At 41.3% G+C, this 14,130-nt stretch overlaps 1 protein-coding gene across 1 annotated transcript; it reads left to right on the top strand.

The window, feature by feature from the left end:
• The first annotated feature begins 496 nt into the window (after positions 1-496).
• On the top strand, positions 497-14,059 carry capn3b (calpain 3b). The gene is made up of 23 exons (XM_084559816.1): positions 497-878; positions 3,336-3,405; positions 3,740-3,858; positions 4,435-4,568; positions 5,070-5,238; positions 5,350-5,433; positions 5,523-5,614; positions 5,771-5,848; positions 7,458-7,618; positions 7,714-7,883; positions 7,975-7,986; positions 8,263-8,471; positions 8,590-8,626; positions 9,499-9,522; positions 9,742-9,828; positions 11,021-11,098; positions 11,192-11,249; positions 11,335-11,399; positions 11,911-11,979; positions 12,062-12,140; positions 12,259-12,375; positions 12,566-12,624; positions 13,895-14,059. Exons 1-23 carry the CDS (start codon positions 561-563, stop codon positions 13,919-13,921), a joined length of 2,316 nt encoding a protein of 771 aa, XP_084415942.1. The 5' UTR covers positions 497-560; the 3' UTR covers positions 13,922-14,059.
• The last annotated feature ends 71 nt before the right edge of the window (positions 14,060-14,130 follow it).

The following is a 14,130-nucleotide window of genomic DNA, read 5'->3' as shown; positions in this document are numbered from 1 at the left end:
TAAACAAATTTCAGCAAAAGACCCTCAACACATTCACAACACAAATTCGCAATGTATACATTTATCTCATAAGGTCATAAGATGACCTTTGGCTGATTTATTCCTGATTTTTCTCTTTTACTCTGTTCTGCAGACATAAAATGTCACCTGAGTTATAATCAGTATATTCATATGATTTATTGTGCTGATTTTTTGGACTGTCGAGGTAAACAGGACACTGTGACATGCAAATGTTGGGACAGGATCAGGGTCTCCCTTTGAGAAGCCTCCTCCCCTCCTCTAAAAGGCCTATATTTAGGCTCGACCAGCTCCAGGGACACTCAGAGTGCCAGCATGAGAAACTGGTTGGTGACTGTTCATGGGCAGTGACAGTGTTTTCTAGCAAATAAAGGAACCAAAACTGATCAGCAGAGAGTCGGAGGAAGGACACAGGAAGTTTCTTTGGGCTGTTTTGCAACTTCATGCTGAGTTTTTGCAAAATAAAGGAGGACACCGGGGCTTTGTAGTCACACTTGACACACAACAGGAACAAGCGAAAGCCAGAGCCGTGCGCTGACGAGATGGGGGACGACAAACACAATGGCAAGGTTCCTCTGGTTGAAGAGGTAGAGGTGAAAGTGCTTTTTGATTCTGAATCATCAGTCGGACCAGATGACAAAGCTGATTACCCCCTCGCCGGGACAAACTCCATCTACTCTGCCATTCTGAGCAGAAACGAGGCCGTCAAAGATGCCAAGCGGCTCAAGACGTTTCTGGAGCTGCGAGACAAATATGTGAAAAAGAACGTTGTGTTTGAGGACCCTCTGTTCCCCGCTAATGACTCCTCACTGTTCTACAGCCAGAAGCCTTCCATGAAGTTTGAGTGGAAGCGTCCCTCGGTGAGTGCCCGTCTCTTGTCAGGTTGCACTTAATGCCAAAGGGGCTCTAACATGTTTACAAAAGCTCTTCTTTAAAATCCCCGTGTATCTCATCACTTCCTCCTCAGCACATGGCCAGGGAGTCAGGCTGATATAGCTGCTCGGCCCGTGGAGCATAACTCAGGGTTATCACCTTCTACAATCACAGACAGCTGACTCTCACACACGGAGGACACAAGTGCTGGGAACACACAGCCTCAACCCAGTGTCGGCTTCAGATTTTCACATTTTATTTTCCGAGACCCGCTTCCAAAAGGGTTTGACCGTTTTCCAGTGTTCCCCCTTTGGCTCTGACCCTGTAGCTCTTATATCAGCTGCTACAAGAACATCTGGTAAAAGACGTTCAGCTTTGTACAGCATGAAGTGACACATGTCCATGGCTCACCTGCCAACACGCTGACACATAACAGACAGAAATGCAGACAAGGCAAAAAGCTCGAACCAAGCCCCAGCTGCATACCGAGTGCTGGGGCACCAAAACACTAAATGACAAGTCCAGTATCCAAAATCTGACTAAATGAAAGAATAGACGTGTTATTATCAGCAATTAATGTTTTGTAATGATAATTTTATATTATCAGGTTATATTATGCTCATTATGCTGTCGATACTCTGTAACATATGATAAAATATATTTTTTCTACATTATGTCAGATAATTGAAGAGGAGAACACATTTAGGAAATGCATTTACTTTTTGAGAGTTTAATAAATATATTGGCACACTGATATCTGCAGCCAATTAAATAAAGAACATATAATGTGTATAATGTATTTGCACCTTCTGTGAAATTAAATAAAAACTATTCCTAGTTCTCAGCATTTTGAAATGACTTCACATTTATGCACAAACAGAAATAGATTCTGTATCTCATGTGATTACATTTGAGTTATTTTCCAGCCTTTATAACTTCAGTCCAATCTAATTATAACTTTTAGATCAGATTTGATTACATTAAAGTATTAAAAATTAGCCTTAAAACAAGTCTAAATCGTCTATTTTTTTGTCTTTCACTTATTTATGATTGTGATCTTTTTCAGTCATCTGTTAATTCAAAATAAAATTCCTTTTCAAATAATATCCGTAAGGAAACACATATGGGAAATCACAGACCTGAAATTTCAGAGGTCAGGAAAACTGTTTTATTTTCATTTCTGCCCTATCTATCTATCTATCTATCTATCTATCTATCTATCTATCTGTCTGTCTATATATGACTCTCAGCAGCTATTTAATGGCAGATGACAAATGCAGCTTGAGACATTTGGCTGAGAAGAGTGATACATGAATCCCATCCAAGGGGTCAGCAGTGGAGCAGGCTCTAAATTTGTAACCAGAGATGACACATTTTAGCAGCCCTAGTTATGGTCAGCGGTGTAATGAGGGGAACAGAGTCACTGCTGTGAATCCCACGTCTCATCTTTCTAATTTTATCCTTCCTCTATATACACAGCATGAAAGCATACAGTTTTATAAGAAATAAGAAAATGCGCAGCTGATTTGTACCCAACAATTAGCCAAAAGTCTTTTGTGAAGTGTTCGTTCTCGTCTATGCTGCTCGTAACTCCCCCTTAAAACAAGAACATATCTGCTTGTAATCTTCTTTGTGAGTTGGTTTCGTGCATGATTTGAGTGTTAAGTGTTGTTTTTTTCCTCTCGTATTGCTTAATACGGTAAAAGTGTCCAGTATTTCGCAAGAAAAAAACAAAAATCATTGAGAAAAGTTAGAAAAACTACGTTTGAATGGCATATCTTATGACTGCTTGGGTGTCAAAATTACAAACAATACCTGCTTCAAAGAAGTGTCCCACGAATGCCGTACTGAAGGTAAATGCAGAGAATGTGTGAAAGTCTATTGGAGGATAACATCTACAATATTTCCCTACAAAAAATCTAAAGTTTGACTAAATACATCAATAATCAATACACCACAGAAGTAGTCAATCACAGAGAAATGACCAAAATATTTACAGTAGTTAGAAGCCGACGTCTGTTCTGCCGTCGGTGTCGTGGCCTCTAACAGCTGCTTCCATGTTAATATGCTGTAAATGCAGAGAGGTGTTCACGGTCCCACGAACCCTAACCACCCAGACACATATCTCCAACTTGTTTTCAGTTTCAGGGCCAAGTCCTCATATCGTCAATCATGTCCAGTGCAGATTTGTAAATGGCTCTGAGGTTTTAAAAGTTGGCCGACACCACAATAACCACTCACTTTGAAAAATACAAACCTAAAAAATGTATAATTTAGAAAAAGACTGAAACTGCAGACTCTTAAAACTTCCCTTGTTACAGATATCTAGTCAACGCATATGAAACTGAAGCTTTCCTAAATGTGACACATCAGTAATTCCCTAATGGGAAAAACTAAAGATTGCGCAACATGACATCTGAAATCTAACACTTTTTGTCTTCTAGGAAATTTGTGAAAACCCCCAGTTCATTGTGGACGGAGCCAACAGGACAGACATCTGTCAAGGAGAACTGGGTAATGCTTGAACTGGTTTCCCTTCACTGCACAGTTTTGGCACAGTCAGAAAACTAGAATAAGAAATTATTACAGAATACAGAAACGAATGTGTTTCAGCTAAATACGAGTTATATATCTTCTCTACAAGCAGGAACAATACAGTTTTCATGCGTAAAATAAGGAAATGAAAGATTAAGAACACAGACTGGAAGCCAGGAACCAACGTGAATGACCAGCATCAGCATCAGCAGCAATGCAGCTTTAATCTGCGACATCTGCAACAGCCCAGTTACTTTGTGAAGCAGCATGCTCGATGAAAAGTTCCCATCCCTCAGGAATCTGTTGTTGACAGGTGACTGCTGGCTGCTAGCTGCTATCGCCTGCCTGACGCTGAACGAGAAGCTGCTGTACAGAGTGATTCCCCCGGACCAGAGCTTCACTGAAAACTACGCCGGCATCTTCCACTTCCAGGTCTTGAAGCGGCAGTTTGGTGCATTGTGCCAGAAATTCACATTCATATTCTGCCAATTTACAAGCCCTGCGTTAACATATTATATAAAGAAAATCTTTTTAACCTCCATACGAGGGAGGGGAGCTGGCGGGGAATGGAGCCCCAGCAATAGAGCACCCATCTCGGGCTTAAAGTCCTCACGGAGGACCCTGGAAGTCTTATTTTGAGCACTGCTCATTTGCAGATCCATTTTTTCAAAAAACTGTTCAGATTACATTTGTGAAGAAATTTCCTCCATTTCTTCTTATGCCTATGTTTAAATTCATCCCAAGTGAACCACATTTAACATAAACTTAGCATAAAATATCTAAAAAATCACATTTGTAACTTGTAAATTGTAATCAACATGAAATATGTTCAGTGAAACAAAAGCTGAGGAGGAAATACTCGCATTTCTGCATTTAAATAACATTTTTAGCTCATGAAAAGTGACTATTTTAATAATTTTAATGGTGCTATTTAAATAAAAACTTGATCAATACGATAGCTTTTTCTCTATCACTGATCGTTCCTCTTCCCTCTCTGGTTCTACTCAGTTCTGGCGTTATGGCGAATGGATCGACGTGGTGGTGGATGACCGCATCCCCACCTGCAACAACCAGCTGGTTTTCACCAAATCCTTCAGAAAGAACGAGTTCTGGAGCGCCCTTCTGGAGAAAGCCTACGCCAAGTAAGCAGAGTCTGTTAACGGCCCCTGCGGGTTGGAGTCGTGCAGCTCTCCACGTCGCCATGTGCTGCTGTAAATTCGTTCAGTCCGGTTTCAGATTTCCAATCCACCCACTGAAAAATTAATTGTCCACAGATGTAGTTGCCTTTCATGTCAGGTGTTTTAATCAAGATTGTATCTGTATAAGCGATATTAAAGGCTGTAACGAAGGTAAAGCCATTTGATTTACTCCTGAAACCACTGACCTCTCACCTCGCTGCCATTGAACTTACCTCAACAAGATTTAAGAGCCAGACCTGAACTAACTGTCTTATTGAGGGTGTATACTTTCTGCATAGGCGCTGTGTGCTTGCATTATAGTCAGATGAACCAGGAACACTGTCCTCACGCGTCCTCATGTTTCTAAATTTGCAGCAGACTATGTAGAAAATCAGAGCCTCGGAGAAATAGACATGACAGCGCATTAACCTGAATGATTGACCCGTCTCTCTCTCTCTGTCTCAGGTTGCACGGGTCTTATGAGGCTCTGAAAGGGGGCAACACTTTGGAGGCCATGGAGGACTTCACAGGTGGAGTCACCGAGTTCTTTGAGCTGTCTGAGGCGCCCAAGGAGCTGTTCAACATCATGAGGAAGGCGCTGGAGAGGGGCTCGCTGATGGGCTGCTCCATAGACGTGAGTGGTGGAGAAAATCGCTAAAAGGGAACAAAATAAGTGCTTTTATTTCATGAGCCGTGCAGCAACAAGCATGAGAGGGTAAATTCTGACATGCCCTGCGTCTGTCAGGTTCTTTCAGCCAGCGAAATGGAGTCTCGGACGGAGCACGGTCTCGTCAGAGGTCACGCCTACTCCATCATAGCGCTGGAGGAGGTATGCTGTAACGTCGGCTTAAAATGCTTGATTTGAAGTTCTCTACCTTTTTTCAGTGATGCTAAACTGTGAGGGTTTGTGTTTTCCAGTGTGACGAGGTTAATAAAGACACCAGAATTCGTCTGATCCGTTTGCGCAATCCCTGGGGTTGGGTGCTCTGGAAGGGTCCGTGGAGTCCAAAGTAAGATGTGACGTGAGGGAACCAGAAAATATTAATAGGCACAAATAAATTAAAAACAGCTGGTTTAAGTTAATTTCACTGATGGCATGTCTAATCTCATAACGTAGCAGCTCTTTTCTTTATGCTTTGAGGACACTTTTCTTGATCTTTCCACAGTTCGAAGGAGTGGTCGACCATTTCCACTGCAGACAAGGAGAACCTGAAGAAACAGACTGTAGAGACCAGTGAGTTCTGGTGAGTCAAACCGCTGTGGCTACACTAAGACCATTTTCTGTTTTAAAACGCATAACCTTTGATTATGCTCAGTGTTCATACTACTCCAGCATTTTAGGACATCTAAAACAGTTAGAAACCTTTTCCATACAAGTTTACTGGGGAATTAGCTTCCTCTTTGGATCCTATCAGGGCCTTCCCTTATTGAGCTCCACCAGGTGACACACTTCCATTAGTGTCTCTGATCTTTTTGTCTATGCTAGCAGCTGTTTGTGTCGTTAAATACTGCTTTTTATCTTCTGACCACTGCCTACCTGTGCAGAGACAAGCTGTTTACCAGCGTTATAGCTCTACTGTGGATGCTACCTGTGACTTTTAGTCCATCATGTAATTTCCTTACATTTTAACCACATCACCTGCATTGGTTACGATAAATAATAATTGTTGAACTGGCTGGTCGTCAACTTTAAACAATGTTAAAATGTCAATATATACCAACCATTACTAAATTAGCATTCTGCTCAAACAGCTAAGCCTCCCTGGTTCTGATTAAAGAACATATAGGTGGATTATTCAGATGATTTCATCGTGAAAAGTCTTTAAATAGCCTCCATAACAACATTTCTTCTGACGCCATGCTCCACCGCTTTACTATTTATTTATTTTTTTTGCCCTAATGATTCAAATCTCAAAAAGTTGAAAATCTACTTCTCAAGATTGATTGAGTTGAACTGAATAGTTGTACACAGTAAGTGCTACATTATTTTAGCATACTGTTGTATCAGGAAGTCTACAAAATATCAACCATCTTTACCATTTCATGCTAACAAAATATAATAAATAGTCAAACAGCAACCTGTAACGTCACAGCCAATTAAACCACACAGGGAGCGAAATGGCTTTGTAAAGATTTAAAGGGGAACTACCGTTTTTTACAACCTGGACTTATTTCTGGCATAAAATACCATCGTTTACTCACCCATATAACTTTTGCGTTTTGCCTGGGATCTTGGCACAAGGGATTGTAACATCTAATCCTGTATATTAATGAATCTTGTGTAATAGTCATTCAGGAGATATTTAGATCCGCGTATATCCATGTAGTGGGAGTGACTGGGGCACCGAAACGCAGCCTCTAAATAACACATTATCTGCCGCGAAACTCATTCATTTCACCAATATTTTGTTATGATACTCTAGTGCTATTCCCCATTGAGTCCGGAGTTACCTATTATCATCATCCGGGGTCTGTAGATTGACCTTCAGACCCCGGATGATGTCTTCTGACCTGGATGATGTCGTCACTGAGCGCCACGTGCACCTGCGACGGTCGGCTTGTTTACCTGTAATTTGCTACTGCTATGGTCCGTCCACAACCTCAGAATCGGAAAAATATTCGGCCATGTTGCAAATAACTAGCATCCAGGTTGTAAAACAGTAGTTCCCCTTTAATACTCTTTCTATGCAAACTATCATTTATGGGAAAAAAAAATTATCCGCCTGTGAATGGATGTGTGGGACATTTCCTTAGTGCATTGCATTGTGGGAGAATGGTTAGCATCAGCGTCACACTCAATAAAACTATGGGACACACCTGTTTCTACAAACGTCTTTCACATTTCTCCTCCAGGATGTCATTTGATGATTTCAAGAAGTATTTCACCAAGCTGGAGATGTGCAACCTGACCCCCGACGCCCTGCAGGGCGACGAGAGACACAGCTGGACAGTGTCAGTCAATGAAGGTCGCTGGGTGAGAGGCAGCTCTGCCGGCGGCTGCAGGAACTTCCCAAGTAAGCTTATACTGTAGTTTTTATTCCCTTAAAAGCTAATATTGTTCAAACCCACATAGCATCAGTGTGCTGATGTGTTGTTTTGTGTTTTACAGACACGTTCTGGACAAACCCTCAGTATCGGCTGCAGCTGTACGAGCAGGATGACGACCCGGAGGACGGGAAGGTGGCCTGCACGGTCGTGGTGGCTCTGATGCAGAAAGGACGGAGGATGCAGCGCCATCAAGGGGCCAGATTCCTCACCATCGGATTTTCCATTTATGAGGTTGGGTTCATAAACCAAACACCTCAGCTTTCCTCCAGCAGGGACACGTCAGGAGTTGACTTGACTTTGACTTTCTTCTGTGTCTCCGCAGGTGCCGAAGGAGGTATGCCCATCTTGAGGAGGGATGTTATTTTGTTGAAGTCAGCGCTATTGGCCTGTCTCACCAGAGAGTTGTGTGTGTTGTACATGTATTAACAGACAATATATACAAAGTACAAGTGTGTGCATCCTGTCAGCTGTTTGTGCACAAAGAAGAGACTCTTCCCAGACCATAAGGGGACAACCGCAAATTGCTTTACTTTGCCCTAAAAGGGCATAATGGTGATATAAAAGCAGCAAGAAAACGCTCAAGTAACCATCTCTACACTTCCACCCACAGATGCATGGACAGAATCAACATCTGCAGAAGGACTTCTTCCTCTATACAGCCTCCAAGGCTAAATGTAAGACGTACATTAACCTGCGGGAAGTGACAGAGCGTTTCCGTCTGCCTCCCGGAGAGTACGCCGTCATCCCCACCACCTTTGAACCCCATCAAGAGGGAGAGTTCATCCTCAGGGTCTTCTCTGAGAAGCAGATCACATCTGAGTAAGGATCGCTGAGGGTGGGGCGTCCGCAGATAATAATTCTGCATGAAAACCGCAAGACACATAAAAACGGCCGTTAACAGTGAATTACAGCGGTGCTTATTTGTTTTTCTTCACAGGGAAGCAGAGAGCACCATCGGATCCGACCAAACACAGGTTTGAAGTAATTCTGGCTGATATTGCAGTGATGAAATTGATGCACGGTCTCATCTTTTACGTCTACAAAATTATAATTAATATGCATAAATAAAATCATGAGGAAGTTGTGGCAGCAGGTCACAATAAAAAACAGTAAACAAAAATTCCAAAAGACTCAAGGCACACTGGTAGAAAAACTAAATAAGCTATCGTGGCTGCATGATAAAAACAAGATGTCCACTTCATTCATTAACATTAACATGCATCTTGTGTCGTCCAAACCATAAGTGGACAGCTTTAAGTCCTAACAGATTTCATTTAGCACAGACAAGGGTTTAGTTTGAATCAACTGCTGCCTTCAGATGGACTTTTGTGTACGACAGTGGGATTTCATTTCGGAGTAGTAATTTGTCCGCTTGGTAGTAGCATGTTTCCACTTTTTTTTTTTAATTGATAGTTTTGGATCAATGAAGATGGAACACATCGAGGAAATGTTATCTGAGGAGGTTCGGACAATTGTCTGACTCGGCGTACAATTTCAAAACTGTCAAAAGTTTCTGTCGCCATTGTTGAAAATGAAGCAGGAAGTAGAAACAAATAAAGAAATGGACCAGTTCATTTTTTCTTTATCAGTTGGCTTTAGACACATCTCCAAATTCAGAAAAGTGATTGATACTAAAAGTAACGACGTTAAGAGTCCCACTTCCTCTTGAAAGGCTATTCAGAAAATAATCTTTCACACTGCAGTGTCAGCCTGAATTTGATTTATCGTTGTCTTTCTTTCATCAGTCTTGTCTCAACTGTTTACTCAGTAACGTATATACTCAAGTGTCTCCTCATTTTCATCTCATTCCACCCCTCCTGTCCCTCCTTGTCTTATTGGCCTCCAGCAAGACAAGAAAAAGAAAGAAAAGGTAATGGATGCATGCGACAGTCGTGTTGTTAAGATCCCTTTTAAACTCTCAGTCATATGTCACCTCATAGTTTGTGCCATCATTAAATATATAATAATAATAATAATATACGTTTATACACGGTGGGGGAAAAAATTAACTCTTTCTCTTCTGTTCTGTTTGCCTTTTAAAACTCTCCTCTCCATTTATGAAAAACCGCTGCCATTACCCACATGCCAGCCTATTGTATTTGTGTCAGACAGAGCACGCGCCAACAAAGAGATCGAGCACGACGGCATTCAGGGGGAGAAGAAGAAGAAACCGAAGGTAACTTTCCTGATGTTGCAGCGGAGTGTGTATACATGGGCTGAAAACTGAAATGCAATCTCCCAACCTCTCAACAAGTAACATCACAGGGAATAAAACAATTAAGTTACGATTAAGTCAAGTGGTTCAGCTGCATCTGTTTTCCTGTGAGGCCTCGGTGTATAGAAGTTGTTTATTTGGTTTTCATTTTGCACCACAATAAGTGCCCGAATAAATGTCCTCTTTAAAATGATAGAGATGATCAACAGTTGTGCCAAAAAGTCAGAACGCGGTGACTTTGGACAAAATCCGTCCTTTTGACACCGGCTTTTCCTAAATAAAACTTCCACAGAAACATGTCTTTGAGAAAATAAAATGATAGTAGACTGGCACCAGCTGGCTTAAAGGGGAATTACCATTTTTTACAACCTGGACCTTATTTCTGGCATAAAATACGATTGTTTACTCACCCATATAACTTTTGTGTCATTTGTAGTCAATCAGGAGATGTTTAGATCTGTGTATATCCATATAGTGGGAGTGACTGGGGCACCGAAACACAGCCTCTAAATAACGCATTATCTGCCACGAAACTATGGTTAGTCCACAACCTCAAAATCAGAAAAATATTCAGCCATGTTACAAAAAACTAGCAGTAGCAAATTACAGGTAAACAAGCCGAACGTTGCAGGTGCACGCTCAGAGATGACATCATCTAGGTCAGAAGACAGGGGTCTGTAGGTCAATCTACAGACCCTGGATGATGATAACAGGTAACTCCAGACTCAACGGAGAATAGCACTAGAGTATCATAACAAAATATTGGTGAAATGAATGAGTTTCACAGCAGATAATACGTTATTTAGAGGCTGCGTTTCGGTGCCCCACTCACTCCCACTATATGGATATACGCAGATCTAAATATCGTCCGAATGACTACAAATGACACCAAAGTTATATGGGTGAGTAAACGATCGTATTTTATGCCAGAAATAAGGTCCAGGTTGTAAAAAAACGGTAATTCCCCTTAAGCTTTGACATTAAATTAAAGCTTTGACATTAAATTAAGGGTTAATATATTAAATAGCTGATACACATTTTGGTTAAAAAACTCTCTTGTGCAGCAGAATTGACTCATTTCTTAAACTCTGTAAATTGATTCCACTAATAACCTTGTCTTAGTAATCCATCTCTTTTTTTATCTGTCCATTAGAGAAAACTGTTAGAACCTGAGGAAGAGACCGAAGAAGAAAAACAGTTCAGGGCCATTTACAAACAGATTGCTGGAGAGGTGAGTACGTAGGGAGAACCAGGAACCACTGGAAACACATGTCTTTTATTTATTCGATCTAATGAGGACCAACCGATTCCTCTTTTCTCTCAGGACATGCAGATCTGTGCCAACGAGCTCAAGACGATCATGAAGAACGTTCTGGACAAACGTGAGTTTCTTTATAAAAAGGTCAAGATCATGGCTGGAGTCTTTGTGCTCAGCGCTCACGGTGACCTGTGCTTTCCTGTTCGCAGATGGTGAAATAAAGACAGAAGGGTTCAGCCTCGAGACGTGTCGGAGCATGATCGCCTTGATGGACGTATCCTTGTAGAACTGATGTGTCCTACAAAATGCATGAGCAGTCCAACATGCATACAGGTTTGCAAAGGTTATGGTGGTGCAGCGGTGAGGTTAATTTTACAGATGATCTATGAGATCTCCTTTCGGTGGGCACGACCAACAAATGGTCCAAATAGAAACCTAAACTCTCCACCATTCATTTAGAACGGAAGAAGCCACTTTGGATGCAAGAAAACTAAAGTTGTCTTTGTTCTAGCCTACTTTTATGGATACGCCACAACCTGGATGACTAAGAAACTTCACCAACTTGTCTCCTCCAGGGTCTTCAAGCACCAACTTGACTTTTTAACCACTTTAGGCTACTTGGAGAGAAATAAAAATGGGTGAAGACTGTGAAATTCCCAGCACCTGAGTCAGGTCAAGGATTTACAATTTTATAAATAGCAGTAAAACTGTTCTGCTCAATCTCTTTTGGTTAATTGAATATAAAATGATGCACACCTGTTTTCCCATAACTGACTCTTACGCAGACTGATGGAACGGGGAAGTTGAATCTTCAGGAGTTCAAACACTTGTGGAAGAAGATCAAGCAGTGGCAGGTAGAAGAGTTTCACCCTCAGGTAATTTCTCCCCGCACTTAACAAGTTATCAGTTTGATCACACGTCTCCTCACATTTGCAGCTCATCTTCAAACGCTACGACAAAAACAAATCCTGCTCCATCAGCAGTTTTGAGATGAGGAACGCTGTTCATGACGCAGGTGGGCTTTAATAATGTGAAGTCTGATTCAGACTCTCAGCTTTCTCTTCACATTTGTCAGAAATCTGATGTGAGAACTGTGATTTATCAATTATCTTTTTTTTTCCCCTCCACAAAAGGGTTTCACCTCAACAAGCAGCTGTACGATATCATCGCCATGCGCTACGCAGATGAACACCTCAACATCGACTTTGACAGTTACATCTGCTGCTTTGTGCGGCTAGAGGGCATGTTCAGTAAGTTGAGACAATGTTATATGGACCAAAAATATACTGTTAGCATAGATGACGTCTGTATCGCCTAATTTAAAACAGACACACAACCTTTGACAGGACTTTAAGGGTCTACTGAGGATCAGACCAACTGCATAAGTTCAAGGATAATCTAAAAAGACTAATGATGGATCATGTGTTGCATCTCTTACAGGGGCTTTTAATGCTTTCGACAAAGATGGAGACGGGATAATCAAGCTCAATGTCCTGGAGGTAAGTCACCAGTATTTAATTAGTATTTTTTTTTTCTTTATGACCAGGTATTCTGTGTCTTAGCTCACAGCTTTTGCTTTTAACCACATCACACAGTCTACAAAGCTGCAGTATCATGATTTTAAAGTGAATGAAATAGAAGTGATCCAGGTCGTGGTATATTTGAAACAGGGCCAAAAAAAAGAAAAGGGCAACTGGACTTGTTTGAGTTTTCTTTAAGAATGTACTTCTTCAGTCCTAAATTACATGATCATGTGTGGGTGATGCAAACCTGAAACTCACACGACTACTGACAACCAAATACTCAATGCAGAAACTTTTAAGTCCCCCCCCCCCCCCCAAAAAAAAAAATCCAACCTTTCACTTAAAGGGGAACTACTGTTTTTTACAAAATGGACCTTATTTCTGGCATAAAATACAGTCGTTTACTCACCCATATAACTTTTGTGTAACTCATATTCCGTCGGGAGATATTTAGATCTGCGTATATCCATATAGTGGGAGTGACTGGGGCACCGAAACGCAGCCTCTAAATAACGCATTATCTGCCGCAAAACTCGTTCATTTCACCAGTATTTTTGTTATCGTACGCTAGTGCTCCCTGCTGAATCCGGAATTAGTTGTTATCTTCATCTGGGGTCTGTAGACTGACCTACAGACCCCAGATGATGTCTTCTGACCTGGATGATGTCATCTCTGAGCGCAGCGCGCATCCACGACGGTCGGCTTGTTTACCTGCAATTTGCTACTGCTATTTTTTTTTTGCAACATGGCTAAATATTTTTTCGACTCTGAGGTTGTGGACGAACCATAGCAGTACTCCGGACTCAACAGGGAATAGCACTAGCATACGATAACAAAATATTGGTGAAATGAACAAGTTTCGCAGCAGATAACGCGTTATTTAGAGGCTGCGTTTCGGTGCTCCAGTCACTCCCACTATATGGATATATGCAGATGTAATTATCTCCCAAAGGAATTCAAATTACACAAAAGTTATATGGGTGAGTAAACGATCGTATTTTATGCCAGAAATAAGGTCCAGGTTGTAAAAAACAGTAGTTCCCCTTTAAGAGTGTCTGGTGGTTAGAGAGCTGCAACAGGAGGATGCCATCAAGATTAATGTGAATATAATCCTCTAATTCATCCTCTAATGCCTTGGGTCATTCAAGACATGACTTCCACAGAAGTAGTATTGATCGCAGGGCTATCTGTGTTTCATAATTAAAATGAGACTTTTTGCTCTGATCGTCTTTTGTTCTCTTTCCAGTGGCTTCAGCTGACCATGTACTCGTAGTTCAGCTCCACGTGTCGCCGGCTTCTCTCTCCCAAACCGTCTCTTAATTTAACTGAATGTATTTTTGCACAGGCGCATTTCATTCATTATTAATTCGCCAGGGTAACTTATTGTTTTTATAATTGGACTTCTGATGGTTTAAATTTAAGGTCAACTTCACTTTGACACATTTTCAATAATAAAGCCAATTATTAAGACATTGTGCCAAA

The sequence above is a fragment of the Chelon labrosus genome, assembly GCF_963514085.1.
Source record: "Chelon labrosus genome assembly, chromosome: 14".
Taxonomy (NCBI): Eukaryota; Metazoa; Chordata; class Actinopteri; order Mugiliformes; family Mugilidae; genus Chelon; species Chelon labrosus.
Note: the sequence above shows the minus strand (reverse complement) of the source record. Positions and strands in the feature narration are given on the sequence as shown.